This window comes from Cherax quadricarinatus, chromosome 40 (genome assembly GCF_038502225.1).
Source record: "Cherax quadricarinatus isolate ZL_2023a chromosome 40, ASM3850222v1, whole genome shotgun sequence".
NCBI classification, from domain to species: Eukaryota; Metazoa; Arthropoda; class Malacostraca; order Decapoda; family Parastacidae; genus Cherax; species Cherax quadricarinatus.
In genome coordinates this window covers 9008584-9032719 of record NC_091331.1, presented here as the reverse complement: position 1 = coordinate 9032719, position 24136 = coordinate 9008584, and the positions used below count along the sequence as shown (strand labels likewise).

The following is a 24136-nucleotide window of genomic DNA, read 5'->3' as shown; positions in this document are numbered from 1 at the left end:
TATTAACTGATAAGAGAAAATTTCCATTACTCAAAAAACTGAATAGTGGAGTATATACAGCATTGAAATGTTGAATATTTATTATTTAAATAAAAAGATAGATCAACTACTACCTTCGAGGAATAGGATATAATCAGCTTTGACTCATGAAAGGGGTGAGATAGCTCCAGTTCATGGGATCAAAAGCCCATCAATACCGTCACCAGAGCACCCTCCTCTAAGGCAACGAAAAATAAAAATAATTACTGTGTTTACTGAGGCCAAAAAAAAAAAATGGATTCTTACCAGTGGCAGTGATTCTTTCATTAGGAGGAAACCAGACTGCAGCGATCATAGCTGGCAGCGACAACGTCATGCAGGCAGCGAATGCAAACAGTATGGAACTAATATGGCAGATCCTGAACATAGATAATGAATTCTTGTTAGTGATTCGACAACGAAAATGAATTATTAGGCATTTCACGCTAAATATAAAAATGGTACAGGTAAGTTTCAACATTTGTCTGGTAAACTACTAATCAAGAGGGTGCCAAAAGACAAATAATTAATAAAAATGATGTTTACATGGCAAATTATATTTTTTATTACATTGAGGCCTGGTCATGGGCCGGGCCGCGGGGGCGTTGACCCCTAGAACACCCTCCAGGTACACTAACACAAAGTGGCTAAGCCGATAACGGTGCGGAGAAAGACCCACACATGAAAACAGCCACGGTCATGTGATAGATATCCGATAAGTGAACCTTTATCCGGCCACTCTATCCAGGAATGTACCAGGTATCAGACATTCCATCCCCCAGACTACCTGAGCCTCGTCTCTTGGTGGATGCTACACTATGTAAAACATTCTGAAGAATCCTTCAATCCATTTATTGGTTGCTGAAATAACCTCTACTGTAGGGCGTCTACTGCGACCCGTCCCTGACTACCTCTTACCCATTAAATGATTATATTGGAAATTAATTATAATTGATAGAGCTTATAAATAGAAAGAATAAATTAATATTATACCGCATTATAAACAATTACTGTATGATGATTACAAGGAAATTGAAGGTGTGCAATTGGGATTCAGACTTACAACGAAAAAATATTATTATTATTATTATTATTATTATTATTATTATTATTATTATTATTATTATTATTATTATTATCAAAAAGAAGCGCTAAGCCAGAAAAAATAATAAAATATATAATACTGACCAAGAATATATTTGTAATATACTGAAATGTGTTTAATTACATAATTGTGATGACTCACACAGTAAATGGAGTTTCTTGTGAAGTGAAGCAACGTAATACTGTGCCGAGAGTGAGAAGCAGAGTACATGTCAACACTGCCAGTCGCAGACCTAGCAACACGGGAGACATCATTGATCATAGGCAGTTATACATAGCCTATCAATATTTATGTATTTTAAGTTTATGAATATTACATGTATAATTTTTTTTTAAATTTCACATTCATGCAACACATTTAATAAAGAGCATCTTTATTATTTTTATTTAAGTTAATGCTTATGATAATGGTATATGGTAATGACAAGGAGATGAGTAAGACACATGTGCAACAGTTGTGCATGTATTTCCTAAACGTTTCGCCTACAAAGTAGGCATCTTCAGTCGCATGCAACAGTAGACAACAGTAACAGTGGAGGGGTAAAGATGTGATCAGTTCCTCATCCTCCAGTCTGTAATTTTGAACGAGACTGGAACTAAACACCTCTCCAGGCTGAGGGACTGACCGCCTCCAAACTACTACTTCAAGGATAATGGACTATCACATCATCTTTGCCTCTCCACTGTTTCTCCTGCCTCCCCTGTATTCAACTAAAGACGCCTACTGTATACGTTAAAGTCTCTAAGCTAGTGAAACACTGAACCAGAGACGAGAATCTATGAAAGTAAGTCATGAATGGTTGAAGCGTCTAAAGTTTCAATTTATGAATAAAATATTTCACTATTTATGTATTTTTTTCCACTGAGTTACATTGTGTCCTCTCTACACTACTCTCACCTAACTTCTGCGTAATCCACATCATTGGAATGGTGAACAACACAACAATAATCGGGCCCCAGTTTGGAAAAGCAGCTATAGTTGAGTCCGTCCAACTAGGGAATGCTACCAGCGCTGATTCAGCAATAGGTCCAAACGTTCCCCACACAGTGGTCTGAAAATACACATAATGAATATAACAACAAGGCAATTAGAAATATTGTCCTTTGTACACTATCACTCCCAAGAGGCGACCCACAACAGTCAATTAACTTCCAGGAGCCTATTTACTGCTATTTGAAGAAGGGTAACGGAGAGTGCTAAATCCGTAAGGTAAATTCATTGATGTTAAATACAACACAGATATGTCAACAAATTAGACTATTATATGCTAACTTTTTTTAATTTTCGAATATTATCGGAATTTATACTGATGCATTTCTATATCAGTATAATTATGCAATTAATTCGAGCTTAGTTAAAACTGTTTCTTGAGGAACAATATAATTATGTTAATCATCTGAGTCCGTACGTTTAATCATGTATGAACTAAAAATGCACAAAGTCTGTTTCTCTTATATGTTATGTGGGAAATACTGTATATATTTTCCAGAAATTCAGTATTTATATGTAAATAGATGGCCATACTGTATTTAATAATATTTATGTCATAGAAAACGGAAAGCCTGCGTCTGGGCAGAGGAGACTCGCCATCTTGGTTTTGAATTTTGTACAAACGTTGGTGTAATGGGAAGAATTTTTCGTGCTCTTGAGGTTAAATTGTGTTGACACCTCTCAGATAGGAGGCGAAATTGTTGGATGTGCATTCCTGCATAACTTGAGATATAAGACGACTGGACAAGACAGCTCCAGGAACCTCAGATAAGCTCTCTAGATTTGTGTGTAATTCTGGCCAACATTATTTTCATAGATTTAGTTAGAGTGAGGTTTTCTGAGTATGATACACATTAATCTCCAGTCAAATTGGTGAGTGATATTAAGATATATTTTCCTTCTGTTATGTAATTGTGTAGATATATAACCATTTATTATTTTTAATATACAGTCCACAAATTTATATATTTACCAGTATTCCTGGTGTATGTATATTTCATTTAATTAATAGGTCCAGAGCAACTTGTGGTTATGACAGTGGTAGGTATCGAAGGGGGACATTTTTTTTCGACCTAGGTGTCCCAAATTCCTACTTGTCTATGTAACATTGATAAATAATAATTATCTTTGTTATCATTTACTGTTATGTACATAATTACATTCAGATAAATGCAATTTTCCACATTTAATTAGCCCATTGGTCCTTCGAACCGGATGTGATTAGTGAAGTCATTAATTAGTTAATTACTTAATAATTATATGTGAAATGACAGAAGGAGGTGGATGTTAAATTCACAAATTTACTTAATGTGTAGTGGATTATAATAATTATAATATTAATTTTGATAAGCTAAGCTCAAGTCTGGCTAAGTTTATATTAATTTGTATAATACTAATTTGATAAGACAATTCTGGCCAAGATTTATATCAGTGTATGTGTAATTGATAAGACAAGTGTGGATAAAGATTATATTGTGTATAATATTAATTTTGCTATGCCAAATTCTGGCAAGGATTTATATTTGTATATTAATTTGATAAGCAAATTTTGGCCAAGATTTATATCAGTGTATGTGTAATTGATAAGAAAAGTGTGTCTATAGATTATATTGTGTATAATATTAATTTTGCTATGCCAAATTCTGGCAAGGATTTATTAATTTGTATAATATTAATTTTGATGAGCCAAGTTTGTATTAATGCACATTTAAAATTTATATTACAATCTTTTACATGTAATTGCTGAGCTCAAGTAGCTGGGATTTATTCAAAGGTAGGTTGTGTCAGTGTTATTGATTGGGTTGAATTTAATACATTGCATCATGGCTGAAAATGAGGAAATTAATGTAGAAGACAAACATATGGAATATAGAGTAAAGAAAGTATAACTATAGGCTAGGAAAGTTCATGTAACCAAGGCATATAATAAGTGCTTGGAATTAATGAATCAAGAAACTGTGAATACTGATAATTTAAAATTGTATTTAGATGCTTTAGGGAATAGATATGATTCATACAAATTATTTTACAACAAATATGAAGGAGATTTATTAGTAAACTGTGTAAATGAGACTGAAATAGATCTCATGATTAATCAGTATTATGAATTAGAGGAAAAGATTCTTTCTTGTAAAAGTTAGGCCTTGAATAAATTAAAATGTGTAAACCAGGCAGCTGGTCAGTCTGCTCCAACAAATAATATGTCTTTGCCAAAACTCCCAGAATTGTGTTTGCCTGTGTTTAATCCTGGAGAAAATTGGGAGGAATTTTGGTCAATTTTTAAAGCAGCTGTGCATGATAGGAGTGATCTAGCCTGTGTCACTAAATTATTTTACCTCAAAGGACAGGTAAGAGGAGATGCTCACATACTCATACAAGCCTTTCCCAATGTAGATGACTCTTACAAGGAAGCAGTTGACTTGTTGAAAGTCACTTATGATAATATAGAACAAAGTAGGTTGGATCTAGTGAATATCATTGTTAATTTAAAATCTCCAGATCACACTTACAAAGATTTACAGCAGTTTAGAGTTAAACTAGAGAGCACTCTCAAAACTTTAAGTAATAAATATAATCTGAAGGAATCAGACTGGTTATTGAGTGCCATGGTACAGAATAAATTAAGTTGTAAAACACTTGAATGGCTCTTGAATAAATATCACAAAGGTTATTTTGGTCTGGAGGAAATAAGATTAGGTCTACAAGAATTAATTGTGCAGTTGCAGACCAGCCAACCAACTCATTTTAAAGATGCAACACATAATAACTCTGAGGTATCTGTCAAGTTTCACAAAGGGAAAAATTATCCTAATAGTAATAATCAAATTTCATTTCTTAAAAAGAGTTGCATAGGTGTATATCAAGTAGCAGGGATCAGAAATAATGATTCTCCACAAGGTAAGAAGAATAAGTACCCTTCTAAGAGTAGCCCAGTTAATAAGAAACCAGTCAAAGAAAAGAGAGATTGTCTCTTCTGCAAGGGTACTCATTTTTCTAAGAATTGCAATGCATACAATTCATGGAATGATAAAGTTGAAAGATTGGAGGAACTTGACAGATGTATCAGGTGTTTGGGTAATCACAATGTAAAGGACTGTCATGCCAAATTAAACTTCTGTTATCAATGTCACAAAGGAAGACACTATATAGTCATGTGTAAAGGTCTATATGATAATGTTGATAATAATGATAATGTTGACAATCCTGAGACAACAGTGGCTAATGTAAAAATTGCTGCTAATGCTAATAATTATGGTTTTGGTGAAGTAGCCTTACCTGTGTTACAGGTAAAAATTGATGATAAAAGGCATAAATCAAAAAATGTAAATGCATTATTGGACCAGGGATCCCAGCGTACTTTCATAAAACGTAAATGTCTTGATGGTATGAAAGTACAGATGGGAGATCCCACAACTTTAAAATTATCTGGTTTTCTCTCGGATAAAAGGTCTCAATTGTATGACACTGTTTATGTAACTGTCAGGTTGGGCAATGAGAAAAAAACGTGTTAATGCAGTAATTGTAGATAGACTTCCAGAGTAAATATCTACAGTAGGGCTTAGTAAAGCTACAGAAAGACTCTCACATAATGTAAATTTAGCACCTTCTGGTGTAAGTGATGATTCTGTAGGCCCAATAAATATTTTGATAGGTAGTGGCTATTATGCCTCCTTTGTAAAGGGTATGGCAAAGAAATGTGGTGTCACCCTTTTGAAGACTGCTGGAGGCCATGTAATGTATGGTAGGATTCCTCGTAATAATAACTCATGACTAGAGGAAACTACAAATACCATAACTGTGTGTCTTACTCATGAAGTTCTACCCCAGTATAATTCTTCCATAGAGGATGGTGTTGAGCCAGTGCATAAATTGTGGGAATTAGACAGCATTGGAATAAATGTAAATGAAGAAAGTCCAGACGATTCTTTTACTCAGGAGCAGTACCTGAAAGATGTAAAATTTGAATCTGGACAATACTGGGTACGACTTCCGTGGAGACTGAACCATCCAGAATTGCCCACTAATTACAGAATGGCATATGGGCAGTTAAAAGCTCAGCTCCGCGAACTGAGTAAGACACCAGAATTGTTAACTGCCTATGATGATATAATTGCTGAGCAGTTAATTAATAAATTTATAGAAGAGGTACCTCCTGAGCAAGCCAAAATTTATGGTCACTATTTGCCACATCACGGAGTGAAGAAGGATTCTAAGACCACTCCTCTGAGGATTGTGTTTAATTGTAGTGCCAGGAGTAACAAAAATGTACCTAGTTTAAATGACTGTTTGATGACAGGTCCGTCGTTGACGGAAAAATTAGGAGATATCTTATTAAATTTCAGGATGAAAAATCATGCCTTTATGGATGACATAAGTAAAGCTTTCCTAAGAGTGGGTTTACAAGAGGCTGACCGGGATTGTTCCTGCTTCTTATGGCCTGAGAATCCTATTGACCCACTTAGCCCTCTGAAAACCTTTCGCTTTAGGAGCGTATTATTTGGTGCTACATCCAGTCCGTTCCTACTTCAAGCGACGATAAATGCACACCTTAAATGTACGATAAGTCCATTGAGTAAAGTAATGAGCAAACAATTTTATGTGGACAATTTCCTGGGTGTGACGTCAACTGAAGAGGAACTGTTAATGACTTATGGAGAGGTTAATAAAATAATGCAAAGTACAAATATGCCTCTGAGAGAATGTAATAGTAATTCGTCCAAATTGAAGGACAAAATAAGTAAAGATTACCCTGGAGATAAAGTGCCAAAATGTAGTAATGTATTGGGTTTAAATTGGGATACTGAGAGAGATTTGTTAATGTTAAAACCTAATAATTACAGTGTGCCCAATAAATAAACTAAGAGAGTTTTTCTTGCTGAAGTTTCCAAATGTTTTGATCCACTAGGTTTAGTGTCACCCCTTACTATAAGAGGAAAATTATTAATTCAGGAAGCATGGAAACTTAAATGTGCTTGAGATGAAATTCTACCTGAGGAATTCATTAACAGGTGGGATGAATTAATTGGTGATTATGAAAAAATTCCAATGTTGGAGTTCCCATGCCATGTGGCCAATCCAAATGGGAAAAATGTACTCCACATTTTTTGTAATGCTTCAAAATTGGCATATGGAGCAGTTGCTTATCTTCAATGTAATAGTGTTATTTCTCTTGTTATGTCTAAGGCTAAAGTGTCTCCAATTAAATCACATACCTTACCTCAGTTGGAATTAACAGCCATTTATGTAGGTGTCAAATTAGCTAATTATATAAGAAATAAGTTGCAGGAGATAAATATTAGCGACACTGTAATTTGGTCTGATAATGAGGTATCCTTACAATAGATTCGTAATGGAAACAGTAAAATTGTGTACGTACAAAACAGAGCAGCTGAAATTAATCAGATGCAAGAGAAGTATAATAGTTTGGGTCAGCATATGTTAACATTTAATCATATACCTGGTGAGGAGAATCCAGCTGATTTCTTGTCTCGAGGTTTATCTTACGCTAAATTTGTAAATGCTGTATCATGGTTTAAAGGACCGAGTTGGTTGGTAAATAAAGCTAATTGGCCTGTACAAAAGGCGTACATCTCCTGTAGAAATTACTGTGACCACCGCTCCAATAGTTTGTCCTTCCTTAGCCATTGATATAAATAGGTATTCTTCTTTACCCCTAACTAATCAATGTAACTAAGTTGGTGTTTAAATTTCTAAACAAGATGAATATTTCATATAAGTTTTCACATCCTCTTGAATTTTGGATAACGAGGGTACAGGAAGAAATCTATGGAAATGAGATTAAACTGATGATGGAAAGAAAAATTGTGAAAGGCTCCATAATAGAAAAATTGGGGCTGTATTTAGAGAACAGTGTAATTAGGTGCAGAGGTAGGTTACGAAATGCTGAATTGGGTGATTATGCTAAACACCCTATCTTACTGCCCAAAACTCATCATCTAACAAATTTGATTGTTCTAAATGCCCATAAAAATGTAATGCATGGTGGGGCACAAGATACCTTAAATTGTATTAGGGAAACTTTCTGGATTCCACAAGGACGGCAAAGTGTAAAAAGGGTGATTAAATCTTGTGTAATATGTCGCTGTGTGGATGCCAGATCCTATATGTACCTAGGTCCTCCACCATTGTCAAATGAGCAATTTGAGTCGTTTAGCAACGAACTCCGGCTGGTCGCTGTGTGGAAAATACTGTATATATTTTCCAGAAATTCAGTATTTATATGTAAATAGATGGCCATACTGTATTTAATAATATTTATATCATAGAAAACGGAAAGCCTGCGTCTGGGCAGACGAGATTCGCCATCTTGGTTTTGAATTTTGTACAAACGTTGGTGTAATGGGAAGAATTTTTCATGCTCTAGAGGTTAAAATTGTGTTGACACCTCTCAAATAGGCGAAATTGGTGGATGTGCATTCCTGCATAACTTGAGATATCAGACGACTGGACAAGACAGCTCCAGGAACCTCAGATAAGCTCTCTAGATTTGTGTGTAATTCTGGCCAACATTATTTTCATAGATTTAGTTAGAGTGAGGTTTTCTGAGTATGATACACATTAATCTCCAGTCAAATTGGTGAGTGATATTAAGATATATTTTCCTTCTGTTATGTAATTGTGTATATATATAACCATTTATTATTTTTAATATACAGTCCACAAATTTATATATTTACCAGTACTCCTGGTGTACGTATATTTCATTTAATTAATATGTCCAGAGCAACTTGTGGTTATGACAGTGGTAGGTATCGAAGGGGGACATTTTTTTTCGACCTAGGTGTCCCAAATTCCTACTTGTCTATGTAACATTGATAAATAATAATTTGTTATCATTTACTGTTATGTACATAATTAGTTACATTCAGATAAATGCAATTTTCCACATGTTATATAAATTTTATTTTTGTAATGAAAAAGTCCTGTCTGTGATTATTCATCACACACATATTTTAATTAGCTGAAATAGCAAATATAGCTAATCAGTCCATTTCTATTAGTTCATTTAGACTGTAATAAACACTGAACACAGCCTATTTTTGCTACAGGTGGGTCAATTTATTCCTATTTAAAAGTCATTACTTATCAATTAATCATTGGTATGCATGTCAAATATGATTGTATTGTCCTCAGGTTCCATGTTGTTTCGGTTCTATTGTGTCTCCTGTCTTAAAATTTATTTTTAAATGAAAGTTTAGATTACATCAAAATATTTTTTTTTGTGGGGAGAATGATAGTTGTACTAAGTCGACATACACCGTAGTATCGACTTTAAATACGGTATGAATTAATATTTCTTTATAGTGTAATTTCAACTTATATTCCAGATTGAGCAACTTAACTGTTGCTGTTGAGACAGCGGGACAATTATCCTTACTATAGCTATATTTACCTGTAAAAGAGCGACGAAAGAAAACACGGCTAAGATCCAGAATCGTGTCCAATACGTTCTATAGGTGTCCTCCTGTGGTTCAGCACCGGTGTTGTTAGGCTCAGTGTTGAGCTCAGTAGTGCTGGAGAACATAGTGACCTTGACCTTCACGTCTGTGTGGAGGCTGGACACGTCTAACACAGCCGGGTAAGGTAGCGATGAGGAGTCGACTATGTCTTTTGTGAACTGTTCTTCGTCCTCGTCCATGGTCTTGCTCTGTCCAGTAACTGGAAAAAGGATAAATGCTCATATAATTATATACACGAATAACTAAAGTGTAATAAACACTTGTCAATGCTCAATAATAACCCACATGGAGAGAGAAACACAGGAGGATGATTGATCAGTATATTTCGACTCCCTTCTGGGATCCCTTTCAATTGTACACATGCTTAACATTGGTACTAGAGTAATAAGAAGCTTATTATCACTGATGATAGGATAATTATACTCGTATACCATTTTAACACTGATAATTGAGCAAGTGGAGACTTATACACACAATAGAAAAAATAGAAGCTTTATAACACCGGCAATTTAATAATGACAGATTTATTAGCATTGACACTAAGGTAGAGGATTACTGACCTTGATAATAGGATAATCATAAGTTATTAACACTGATAATAGTGTTTTTCATAAAAAAATTCCTCCAGCACTAAGAACAGAAGCCAGCCAGAGCCAGCAATCAAGAGGCCCGTGTCCTGTACCAGCACCAAATCCGATGGGTTATTTAAGCATAATGTATAAAATGCCTTCTAATCAGATCACAGAAAGGGTGGGGTTTGAACTCATCGCAAGTGAGTCTTGAAACTCACAGGCCGAGTGGTTAACTCACTGGCCTGTGAGTTTTAAGACTCATTTGCAATGGGTTCGATTCTCACCCATTCTGATGAATGCTGAGAGTGATGACGACAGCCGTTGTGTATGTTCTGTTCTTGTTCTGTATGCAGAAAAAATCAATGTTGGAACAACGTTTCCATAAGTAAAGTTTTTCAAGTCAGAGGATTACATCCATTACCTGTAAATACTCCTGGAAGAACAATATTGATTAATGTTGAACGTATACTATGTATTACTCGCAAGTGCTCGCCAGATGAAGGCTTGTTCTTCATGCATGTACCACGAATTTACATGCAAACACTGAATGAAGACAGTGTAAATCTTAGCATGCGAACGGAGGTGTGAACCTCGCTCTGAATGACTCATACGGGTTCAGAACCTTTTGTATATGTAAAATATAAATGAGCATTCAATAAGTGAGCACCTCACTTCTTGATAAAGAAGAACTTTCGAGCTTAAGAAACACCAGAATATTCCTCGGTGCAGTATTAAGACTTTAGTGTATCCTTGAGGTCGCACTGACGTTATGGGTTGGACAGAAAAGCTAGCAGAAGGCCTTGGTCATGCGACCAAAAATTCACTCTGATTAATCATATAAATGAAGGCCATCACCGCAATTCAATTGGCTTATAATGAAAGAAAATAATAAAACATTAACTACGATGTCAATATGTAAAAGCAATTTAACTTCTTTGGCTTATATGGCCTCGTGAATATTAAATATATAAATCTCATTCAAATAGGTTGGGAGCTCAAACTGAGTGGGAATGAGCTGAGAAACTAAGTGAGAAATGGAGAACAATCTCCTTAGACTCAAGAGTTTACTCAGTTGAGTAACTTACTCCAGCTCATCGCCTCACTGAGGTCTCCCAGCTCAGGCTGGCAGATTTCAATACTACTCACGTAAAATCCTGCATGATAAAATATGACCCGGAAAGAGTAGTTATCTTTTGTTTCCACTCTGCAACTGTCATATACAATAGGGTAACAGCACACTACTAACGCATCCAGTTTTGCTCAATTGAATCAGTGGGTACAGAAAGGAATTCATATTATCTTCATTTTGAGCAGCGTCACACGGAACATTGGCTGGCACTTGACACATCAATAGCATTCGTAACAAAACAGGACCATCAGTGTAAACTTGTACCACTCTCTTGTTTAAACCGCTGTTATGTTTAGAACCAGCTTCCTCTTGACCTTGGAAATGTGTGATCATTTACAAAGTTAAAACAACAATATGTATCATAATATTGTTTATACAGAACAATCTATAAGAACTGTGACAAGCAGTATCTTATAGAATAAAATTATCATCTATTAATTCCGCCAGGTGCTTATTATACTGTCAGTTATGGCATAAATGTCATTAAAATTAATAACAGGAAACTGTAATAGGGGATATATGTCAAGAATCGTTTATACATTGAATCTTTCACAGCTCGTGCCAGCCCATCAATCGTAGTAGTATTATGGTCGTTGAGGCTGGAACACGACAGGTAAATCATACAAACTTCTACTTACATTTGGTATATCCATACTCTTACTTTACAGTGTGCTGCTTAATAGTTCTCAATACTGTGATAATTACATTCTAGCGTAGGAGGCCTGGTGTGAGTTAAGACCCTGGGGAAGATAGTCCCACGAACCGTTAACAGATTAAGCATCTTTGTTAGTTTACACGCACACTCGCGTGCACACGCACAGACACACACACAGGCACACAGGCACACAGACACACACACACACACACATACACACACACACAGGTAAAATACTATACTATGTTTCTAAAAATGAAGATGTACGTCCTTCGTGCCCGCAAGTAATATTCCTCAGCTCCCGAAGAAGACAGCTGAGTGTACATTAGCATTCACCGAGCATCCATGGAGACGTGAGGTGTACCTGGGTCTCAATTATTCCCATGGGTCTTCTCTGTGCCTAGAGATTGAAGAGGATATTTACATGACTCAGACATCAGCAACGGCGCCATGAGTGTGATCCTGACAGCTTAGAAACCACTCATTTAATGGGCGCTAAGCTATTTATCGTTCTTGTATCTAGTTAGGGAGAATCCGGATTTCGGATGACGTCGCCGCCCCGACTGCGTTACCCATTCTACTAAACAAAATAAATATATTACTTAATTGAGCTATATTACTTGTGGTTCCAAATCATTTTTTTTTTTTTGATCCAGATGGAATTATACTTGATTTTTAAATCTTGTCTGATGCTAAATTCTGTATTTTATTTTTCGGTTTCCACATCACCTCGGATACATTTTTCTCATGCGTGGAATATCAGATCGGTTATGAATGGTTCACTTAATGCTGCAGACACACTCCATCCAGGGAGCAGCTCATGCTCATGGTTGTTCCTGTATAAATTTATAATGGTTGACGTCTTGATCTCTCTCTCTCTCTCTCTCTCTCTCTCTCTCTCTCTCTCTCTCTCTCTCTCTCTCTCTCTCTCTCTCTCTCTCTCTCCTCTCTCTCTCTCTCTCCTCTCTCTCTCTCTCCTCTCTCTCTCTCTCCTCTCTCTCTCTCTCCTCTCTCTCTCTCTCTCTCTCTCTCTCTCTCTCTCTCTCTCTCTCTCTCTCTCTCTCTCTCTCTCTCTCTCTCTCTGCCCCACGTGGCACAATTTATCTCAAGTATACAATATGAAATACATTTACATACATAAGATATTTTCCAGGGAGATGCCTTGACACCAGTAAAGGGCTCATAATCCAAGCAATTGGAGCTACTCTCCCCTTCGATCGAACTTTGCTTCTTGTTCTCCAGGCCTTGTATGACCCCTACGAGTTTAGGGCTTCACTCTGATTATAACAATGCACATAAGATCTTCAGGCATCAGCAGTCGCATATTAAAATATACCATCATATTTTGTTATATTCGTTAATATATATATATATATATATATATATATATATATATATATATATATATATATATATATATATATATATATATATATATATATATATATATAAAATATAAATATATATATATATATACTGCATGATATTCGCCTCCATCCAACCCGGAACTAGTGTTAGGCAACACTGGCAGTAATTTATACCCTGGAGAGTAGAGAATGCAACCCGGAAGTTAGTATAATACACACGTTAAGGAAACGACTGACATACGAGAAAGAAACAAACTGTGACACAATGAATGAATGGAAAAAATTAAATAAGTATATGCTGTTGTCATATTGTTTAGTCTGAGTGAGTGAGAGAGGAGAGAGAGGTACGGAGGGAGAGCGAGAGAGAAGAGAGAGGGACGAAGAGAGAGGAGAAAGGAGAGAGAAAGGGATGGAGAGTGAGGATAGGATAGGACGGAAGCAGAGTAATTTTCTTTCTTTAATAAAATTGGATACATCAGTAGTGTGCTACTACTCTATTCACTATGAGAGTTACACAGTGGGATCAAAAACTATGTTGGTCCCTGTCATATTGCATCAAGTAGGATGGGAACTGAACCTGATGACACTGGAGGAAATAAGGACTAGGGGTTATATGATAACGTACAAAATACTGAGAAAAACTGATAGGGTGGACGGGGACATAGACAAGAAAAAAGGAACACGAGGGAACAGCTGGAGGTTGAAAACACAAAGAAGTCACAGGGATGTTAGGTAGTATTTCTTCAGTCTTAAAGCAGCTAGGAACCTGAATGACCCGGAGAGTGAAATGGTACGAGCAGGATCCGTACAAAGCTTTAAGAAGAGGTACGACATAACTCTCGAAGTCAGGAGAAAGTGAATCTATTAGCGACCAGCAAAGAGACTGGGCCAGAAGCCGAGAAACGACCTCTGCAACCACATATAGGCGAATACATATAGATGAGTACATAGTTTAAATCTGTCGGATCGAAGCGGGAGACTGGTAGGGCGATGAGGATATTGTCCAGTGTTCTTTTAAAGGTTTAGCAGCTACGGGAGATTCAAAGGTTTCGTCCCGACAGACTTGGAGTTGATGTTACTCAGGATGGCCTATCCCGTCCTCACGAGAAATGGACTTTCATAAATATTTTAGAATGCTTCTAAACTCCTACTTAGTAGGTTTAAGGCCTATCCTCCGCTATTTAGCAGATTCAAGGCCTGTCCTCTGCTATTTAGCATGCTTAAGCCCTATCCTGTGCTGTTTAGCAGGTTCAAGGCCTATCCTTCGCTATTTAGCAGATACAAGGCCGAATCCTCCGCTATTTACCAGAATTAAGGCCTATCTTTAACTAGTTAGGAGGTTAAAACTTACTGAATATTATATAGTAGATTTAAGGAGTTAGCGCACATTGTGAACACTAGACAAAGCGGTAGCGTATATTATTACAAACAGCAAGTAGCTTGCGTTGCGGACAGCTAGTATGGCGAAATTTAATACTGCGGGTTGCACGAGATTGAGTATTACAGGTAAGGTGAAGTGCGAGTAGCTGTTACCGCGGGTAGCTGCTCTAATATTAGTGTACCATTGCTCTAATTCTAACTACTCCATCATGTTTTTTTTTTCGTAATTTTTACATCTTTAGAGAAATTGCCCGTTTACTGTGCGCTTTAGGAGCCATGATGACTTGATAAGACAAAAGATGGTGTAGTAATTCAATCACACATGCAGTTAAGATTGGTAAATAATCCAGAGCCGGTGCGGGTAATGCACAAGGTAGCTTCAAACTGAAGAGGAAACACTAAACTGTAGTACAAATTCTGGTACTGGCCGAGATGTTGCCTTAGAGACATTCAGTTCCATTGCTGATTGGCTGCTAAGCCACCCCCACTTTTTTCTCGCTCAGTCGCTGCGCAAGAGGCAAGTTACCACCTTGTTGGTTGACAGGCCTACACATGCGTGCCGATCATCGTATGTGCATACCATGCATACCATATCTTAAATTTTTCATCCTAACTCAGAACTAAAATCCTGTATGAGGGTAAATCGTTACTCAAAATTATCGTAACTCAAAATTATCGTAACTCAAAATTATCGTAACTCTCCTCCATGATGGTAATAACCGGTGAAAACACGGGTACCTAAAGTCAGTACCTGACCAGCCGGGCTGTGGTTCGTATGTCGGGTTGCGTGCGGCCAAGAGTAACAGGCTGGTTGATCAGGCCCTGATCCACCATGAGGCCTGGTCACAGACCCGGCCGCGGGGGCGTTGATCCCCGAAGCCCTCTCCAGGTATACCGCGGGTAGCTTTAGCTGCGGGTAGCTAGGAGAGTGAGGGTCGAGGTAAGAGTATGCATAGAGGCGCTCGACTCGACTCTGGTCACAAGGACTGTCATCTGATCTCATGACTGGCACAGCCTGGTGGTGTGCGTGCTAAAGCTCTCTCTCTCTCTCTCTCTCTCTCTCTCTCTCTCTCTCTCTCTCTCTCTCTCTCTCTCTCTCTCTCTCTCTCTCTCTCTCCGTTGTCTTTAATGCTTTTTTATATATGATTTGGCTAAGATTTCCTTAGAAGCTACGAACTGTTTACTACCTCAGGTTATTTAAAAGCCTTCTCTTGCTTTATCTTGCTTTAAACTTGTATTGTTTTGAAATATACCAATAAGGAACAGGATGAAATTGGAGCTAGCTGTGAGCCAGAGATTTCCTTTGGTTAAGTGACTTATTAGGTTTTTGTGTGCTCTGCGAACACGTTCCAGATTCGAGTCATTCAATGAATGAATGATCGCAGGTGACGTGGTGTTCTTGAGAAAGGTACAGCCTGTGTGGTTGCTATTTGTTGCCCGTCTTGCGGTATAGAGGCTGGATAATTACCCTCAAAGGCTAGCTAATATTAAACCGAAAAATTCTTCTTTCTCTACCCATTTTACCCTGTTGCCCCACTTAATTTTTCTTCTGTTAATAAGCAAGTTTTCCCCAACTGGGTGTGTGTGTGTGTGTGTGTGTGTGTGTGTGTGTGTGTGTGTGTGTGTGTGTGTGTGTGTGTGTGTGTGTGTGTGTGTATCGTGTTTGTAAATAAGATCAGTGTTGCCAATTAACCGTGATGTTGTGCCAACCAGATAATGTATTTCCCGACTTTTCATACTGAGGAATGTGCATACAATCCCACCAGTAACAACTGGAATACATGTGCACGTGTATCGTGTTACATATACATTAATGTATGTAGGCATACGTGTGTGCGTGCCTATGTATGTGTGTATGTATTAGCTAGCATTCTGTGTGTGAGTGTGAGCGCGAGTGTGTGTGTGTGTGTGTGTGTGTGTGTGTGTGTGTGTGTGTGTGTGTGTGTGTGTGTGTGTGTGTGTGTGTGTGCTCGCCTAGTTGTACTCACCTAGTTGAGGTTGCGGGGGTCGAGTCCGAGCTCCTGGCCCCGCCTCTTCACTGATCGCTACTAGGTCACTCTCCCTGAGCCGTGAGCTTTATCATACCTCTGCTTAAAGCTATGTATGGATCCTGCCTCCACTACATCGCTTCCCAAACTATTCCACTTACTGACTACTCTGTGGCTGAAGAAATACTTCCTAACATCCCTGTGATTCATCTGTGTCTTCAGCTTCCAACTGTGTCCCCTTGTTACTGTGTCCAATCTCTGGAACATCCTGTCTTTGTCCACCTTGTCAATTCCTCTCAGTATTTTGTATGTCGTTATCATGTCCCCCCTATCTCTCCTGTCCTCCAGTGTCGTCAGGTTGATTTCCCTTAACCTCTCCTCGTAGGACATACCTCTTAGCTCTGGGACTAGTCTTGTTGCAAACCTTTGCACTTTCTCTAGTTTCTTTACGTGCTTGGCTAGGTGTGGGTTCCAAACTGGTGCCGCATACTCCAATATGGGCCTAACGTATACGGTGTACAGGGTCCTGAACGATTCCTTATTAAGATGTCGGAATGCTGTTCTGAGGTTTGCTAGGCGCCCATATGCTGCAGCAGTTATTTGGTTGATGTGCGCTTCAGGAGATGTGCCTGGTGTTATACTCACCCCAAGATCTTTTTCTTTGAGTGAGGTTTGTAGTCTCTGACCCCCTAGACTGTACTCCGTCTGCGGCCTTTGCCCTTCCCCAATCTTCATGACTTTGCACTTGGTGGGATTGAACTCCAGGAGCCAATTGCTGGACCAGGTCTGCAGCCTGTCCAGATCCCTTTGTAGTTCTGCCTGGTCTTCGATCGAGTGTATTCTTCTCATCAACTTCACGTCATCTGCAAACAGGGACACCTCAGAGTCTATTCCTTCCGTCATGTCGTTCACAAATACCAGAAACAGCACTGGTCCTAGGACTGACCCCTGCGGGACCCCGCTGGTCACAGGTGTCCACTCTGACACCTCGCCACGTACCATGACTCGCTGCTGTCTTCCTGACAAGTATTCCCTGATCCATTGTGTGTGTGTGTGTGTGTGTGTGTGTGTGTGTGTGTGTGTGTGTGTGTGTGTGTGTGTGTGTGTGTGTGTGTGTATTAGTTACCATTCTGTGTGTGAGTGTGAGTGTGTGTGTGTGTGTGTGTGTGTGTGTGTGTGTGTGTGTGTGTGTGTGTGTGTGTGTGTGTGTGTGTGTGTGTGTGTATTAGTTACCATTCTGTGTGTGAGTGTGAGTGTGAGTGTGTGTGTGTGTGTGTGTGTGTGTGTGTGTGTGTGTGTGTGTGTGTGTGTGTGTGTGTGTGCTCACCTATTTGTACTCACCTATTTGTGGTTGCAGGGGTCGAGCCCTAGCTCCTGGCCCCGCCTCTTCACCGGTTGCTACTAGGCCCTCTCTCTCCCCGCTCCATGAGCTTTATCAAACCTCGTCTTAAAACTGTGTATGGTTCCTGCCTCCACTACGTCATTTTCTAGGCTATTCCACTGCCTTACAACTCTATGACTGAAGAAATACTTCCTACTATCTCTCTGACTCATTTGTGTCTTCAACTTCCAATCGTAGCCTCTTGTTTCTGTGTCCCCTCCCTGGAACATCCTGTCTTTGTCCACCTTGTCTATTCCACGCAGTATTTTATATGTCGTTATCATGTCTCCCCTGACCCTCCTGTCCTCCAGTGTCGTCAGGCCGATTTCCCTTAATCTTTCTTCATAGGACATTCCCCTTAGCTCTGGAACTAACCTTGTCGCAAACCTTTGTACTTTCTCTAGTTTCTTGACGTGCTTTATCAAGTGCGGGTTCCAAACAGGTGCTGCATACTCCAGTATGGGCCTGACATACACGGTGTACAGTGTCTTGAATGATTCCTTACTAAGGTATCGGAATGCTGTTCTCAGGTTTGCCAGGCGCCCATATGCTGCAGCAGTTATCTGATTGATGTGTGCTTCCGGAGACATGCTCGGTGTTATACTCACCCCAAGATCTTTCTCCTTGAGTGAGGTTTGCAGTCTTTGGCCACCTAGCCTATACTCTGTCTGTGGTCTTCTGTGCCCTTCCCCTATCTTCATGACTTTGCATTTGGCAGGATTAAATTCGAGAAGCCATTTGCTGGACCAGGTGTCCAGTCTGTCCAGGTCTCTTTGAAGTCCTGCCTGGTCCTCATCAGATTTAATTCTCCTCATTAACTTCACATCATCTGCAAACAGGGACACTTCTGAATCTAACCCTTCCGTCATGTCGTTCACATATACCAAAAATAGCACTGGTCCTAGGACCGACCCCTGTGGGACCCCGCTCGTCACAGGTGCCCACTGTGATACATCATTACGTACCATGACTCGTTGTTGCCTCCCTGTCAGGTATTCTCTGATCCATTGCAGTGCCCTTCCTGTTATATGCGCCTGATGCTCTAGCTTCTGCACTAATCTCTTGTGAGGAACTGTGTCAAAGGCCTTCTTGCAGTCCAAGAAGATGCAATCAACCCAACCCTCTCTCTCTTGTCTTACTTCTCTTATTTTATCATAAAACTCCAGAAGGTTTGTGACACAGGATTCGCCTTCCGTGAATCCGTGCTGGTTGGCATTTATACTCCTGTTCCGTTCCAGGTGCTCCACCACTCTCCTCCTGATAATCTTCTCCATAATTTTGCATACTATACACGTCAATGACACAGGTCTATAGTTTAGTGCCTCTTTTCTGTCTCCTTTTTTTAAAAATGGGAACTACATTTGCCGTCTTCCATACCTCAGGTAGTTGCCCAGTTTCCAGGGATGTGTTGAAGATTGTGGTAAGTGGCACGCACAACATATCTGCTCCCTCTCTAAGGACCCACGGGGAGATGTTGTCTGGTCCCATTGCCTTTGAGGTATCGATGTCCCTTAGCAGTTTCTTCACCTCCTCCTCATCTGTATGTATGTCGTCCAACACTTGTTGGTGTATTCCTTGCTGGTGTCCCCCATCTGGTCTGTCCCCCCAGAGTCCTTCCTGTCTCTACTGTAAATACTTCCTTAAATCTCGTGTTGAGCTCCTCACATACCTCTTGATCGTTTCTTGTGAGTTCTCCACCTTCTTTCCTCAGCCTTATCACCTGGTCCTTGACTGTTGTCTTCCTCCTAATGTGGCTATACAGCAGTTTCGGGTCAGATTTGACTTTCGATGCTATGTCGTTTTCATACTGTCGCTGGGCCTCCCTCCTTATCTGTGCATACTCGTTTCTGGCTCTTCTACTAATCTCCTTGTTTTCCTGGGTCCTATGCCTCCTGTACCTTTTCCATTCTCTGTTGCACTTAGTTTTTGCCTCCCTACACCTTCGGGTAAACCAAGGACTCATTTTGGTCTTCCTATTATTTCTGTTTCCCTTGGGAACAAAACTTTCCTCTGCCTCCTTGCACTTTGTTGCCACATATTCCATCATCTCGTTTACTGATTTTCCTACCATTTCTCTGTCCCACTGAACCTCCTGCAGGAAGTTTCTCATACCTGTGTAGTCCCCCCTTTTATAGTTTGGCCTGTCCCCTTCAGTTCCTGTTACCTTCTCCACTTGTAACTCTACTATATAGTCAAAACTCAGAACCACATGATCGCTAGCTCCAAGGGGCCTCTCGTAAGTGATGTCCTCAATGTCTGAACTGCTCAGGGTAAACACAAGATCCAGTCTTGCTGGCTCATCCTCCCCTCTCTCTCTGGTTGTGTCCCTGACATGTTGATGCATGAGGTTTTCAAGTACCACATCCATCATCTTGGCTCTCCATGTTTCGGGACCCTCATGTGGCTCCAGGTTTTCCCAGTCGATCTCCCTGTGGTTGAAATCGCCCATTACCAGTAACTTTGCTCTGCTCGAGTGAGCTCTTCTTGCCACCTCAGCCAGTGTGTCCACCATCACCCTGTTGTGTGTGTGTGTGTGTGTGTGTGTGTGTGTGTGTGTGTGTGTGTGTGTGTGTGTGTGTGTGTGTGTGTGTGCGTGTGTGTGTGTGTGTGTGTGTGTGTGTGTGTGTGTGTGTGTGTGTGTGTGTGTGTGTGTGTGTGTGTATGTGTATGTGTATGTGTGTGTGTGTTCGGGAGACGTTCCGCTTGTGAGTACAGACACTTAAATACTGGACTCATATGAGAGGTGCAGCAGTTGAAAACATCATCACATACGGGCGGAGCCCACTAGTGGAAGTGTTCTTGGTTATGTCCAGCTCTTTTACTAACCTCTGTTTCACGAAATCGAAGTGACACGAGTGCAAACAAGCCATACCACGGGTGGGGCTTAAACCCGCGGTCTGGAGTTTTACGGCTCTCTGACCGCGGGTTCAAGCCCCAACCGTGGTAAGCCTTACTTCCACTGGTGGAAATTTAAGATTTTCCGCAAACGGACTAATAAAAACAATCTTACACACTTCACTTCTTGCATTATGACGGAAAGATAAATCAAGGGGTTTTGACTGGCTTCCTTTTGAGCTATTATCGAGTTTGAAGCCCCCGAATTTTTAGACGAAGAATATAAGACTACTAGCAATATTTTTGTTTTTATTCTTTACTAAAATTTCCACCACAATTCTTCCGAATCTGTAGACAGTTTCTGATTCCAAAAACGACGACTCAGACAAGCTCTTCATATTTGCAAGAAGCAACACCAAGAGAGCCACTCACCAAGTATTAACATAGCAGTTGAAACAAATGCGACAAGACAGGGGACATAACTTCAACTGTCTCACTAGGGGAATTATTCACGGACGTGTGGTCCGCTCTCCTAGACCCCCTCCGAAACAAGCTCCTGTAATTTTCACACTCAAAGGCACGCAATACTGCTCTCTGTTGTATGTATTTATTTCAAAATATTAAAGGGCGGACTACATAAGAATTCAATGGTTGGCCTATATATATAAATAACTAAAACGCGTTTACCCAGTAAGAATTAATAGTTACCTAGCATCACTCTCAGTCAAGAGGATGAACATAATACAGCCTTAAACATGGCATTTGTTACACACAAACGTGACGGCACTCACCATGCAGTAAAGCTGGCATTCACCATGTAACTCCCTGTCTAACGAAACAGCTGATATAACAAGGAAGCTCCTCCTGTATAAAAGCACCTCACTAACCTGTTTAGATGTTATACGAAACAGGCCATCTTGGTTTTCTTGGCAGGGCGAACCGAAGACTTGAGAAGCCGTCGTATTTTTTAACAACCCGCCTAGCTTCACCTGTCTCGACAAACTGGTGGTTCTGTAGCACTACTGTAGCTCTTCCATTTATGGTGGGTGTGAAAGTGATGGGGTTTATCCCGTAGAATCACCCTCGTATTAAACAAGAATACACTCTCTCCCAGTATTTTTTTTTACGACTCCTGACGCTTGTGGTGTGGAACTCCTCAACGTGATACTCAGGTGTCTATTACATTTACGTAATTAATTACAAGGGGGTTATGGGTGGCTATCTAGATGGAAAGGGAGGGAGGGCTGGGAGACTTGTTTTGAAGCAGCGTTATTATTAGTTTTTATTAGGGGGCTTTGATGGGGCCTGAGGGAATTTGGGGGGCTGCTTTGGCTATACTTTTTTTTACACAGGGTTTGACAAGGTTAAGGATCCCTAGCTTTATTGACAAGCTATTTACAGGTTAAGGATTCCTAACTTTATTGACAAGCAAAGAGCTGTTACCTACATCAGCTCATTTGAAATGCTTTCAAAACTAGGGATCCTTAACCTTGTCAAACCCTGTGTAAAAAAAAGAGAGAGAGAAAGTGAGAGAGAGAGAGAGAGAGAGAGAGAGAGAGAGAGAGAGAGAGAGAGAGAGAGAGAGAGAGAGAGAGAGAGAGAGAGAGAGAACTTGCTCACAACGTAATGACGTAACTCATAATGCTATCACATCCCTTATGAATACAAGTTGGCGCGGAGTCACGTCCGATGTATTAAGTGTGTCCTCACGTAACTATTTTTTCTTATGTGTATATAATTGTGTTTTGTCTGATGATATATTCATAAATTCCACATCCTCTGTGTGTGGGACCGGCCATCCTGAGAGATGGTAATCACCAAGTAACGCAGAGAAGAACACTGTTTTGTTCGGATTATTAACCCGATGGTTTCTGCGGTACAATGTAGAGGCGACTGAATATGGAGACAGCGGAAGCAGTGGAAAGGTAAAGGTGATGTGATCAATCCCTCAGCCTGGAGAAGAGTTCATCTCCATATTCTTAAGCATTGTGTCTTACTCATCATATCGCCGATATCTGTACACATTGTACTAATTAACCCGGAGGTTTAATAACCCTTAATTAATAACGCAGTTAGTGTGGCTTATTTCCACTGGGATTCGTTGGCCTCTTCCCCAGGATGCGACCTACAGTAAACGGCTAGCACCCAGGTTCCCAACTTACTGCTAGGCTAAAAGGAGCAGCAGGTGTAAGGAAACATACTCAACGTTTCCTTTTGTTCCAGGATCGAACTTGGGTCCTTCAGGTGTTAGCCCAGAGTGCTATCACTTGAACCACAATCCACGAAACGCTAGTTGCTCTAGCAATGCTGGAGCTGTCATAGCTACTGAAACCATAGTGGAATGTTGGACGATATCCTCACAACCTTATCGAAGTCTCCCAGCTGCCGATGTAATATTTCGATGGAAATAAATGGTATAAAATACCGACACAATGGAAATATAAACACAAATGCAGTATAATGTGATCCTTTATTGACAACGTTTCACCCACACAGTAGATCATCAGATGCAGCATTCTCCACCTGACCTCAACATTCTGAACATGACTATAAATACTCTCGTACCTTCCAACCCCAGGTAGATCCGTGTGTGACTTGAAAAAACCCACTGTGTGGGTGAAACGTTGTCAATAAAGGATCACATTATACTGCATTTGTGTTTATATTTCCATGTAATATTTCGTTGCCACACATAAACACATTTTGTGCGGTAGAATATGACAGGGTAACTTTTAATCTCGCAGTGTAACTATCAAATAGAACAGGGTAGCCGTTTGTTCCCACAATGCAAAGGGTAGCTGTACAGAGCGAGTGTTCCCACAATGCAACTATAACACAGAATAATGCAGCCACACACTGCAAACGTACCCAATTATCACTAATAAACAAGCAAGAAGAGACGAGTGCGCAGTGGGGCTAGGTGTCTGGGCCCAGCCGGGTCAGGTTTCTATGTTCCCGGTGCCCCTTACAAACAAAACAACCCAGCTCACACCATCCACTTGCTTGGTTGGTTTATTAGGTTAACAGCGATCGACAAAGTGGGTCATTAAGGCTGCATATCACCTGTACACCTCCAGCCATGCATATTTTAATCCCGAATGAAGGAATATACACCCTCCAGATATACACCCTTAGATATACATCCTCCAGAAATGAGAAAACATTTGGCATAAAGTTTTCAGAATCACTAGTAATTCTTCCTCAACGCCAAATTGGCTCAAGCTATGTGTGTACA

At 39.8% G+C, this 24136-nt stretch overlaps 1 protein-coding gene across 1 annotated transcript in view; it reads right to left on the bottom strand.

The window, feature by feature from the left end:
* Positions 1–24136, bottom strand: part of LOC128687385 (proteoglycan 4) — a 75206-nt gene that overhangs the window by 10355 nt on the left and 40715 nt on the right. Inside the window, exons 3-6 of the mRNA XM_053774843.2 lie at positions 9528–9793; positions 2021–2174; positions 1265–1355; positions 286–398 (exon numbers count right to left, since the gene is read on the bottom strand). Coding sequence (XP_053630818.2) covers positions 286–398; positions 1265–1355; positions 2021–2174; positions 9528–9793 — 624 coding nt within the window. The remainder of the gene's footprint in view (positions 1–285; positions 399–1264; positions 1356–2020; positions 2175–9527; positions 9794–24136) is intronic.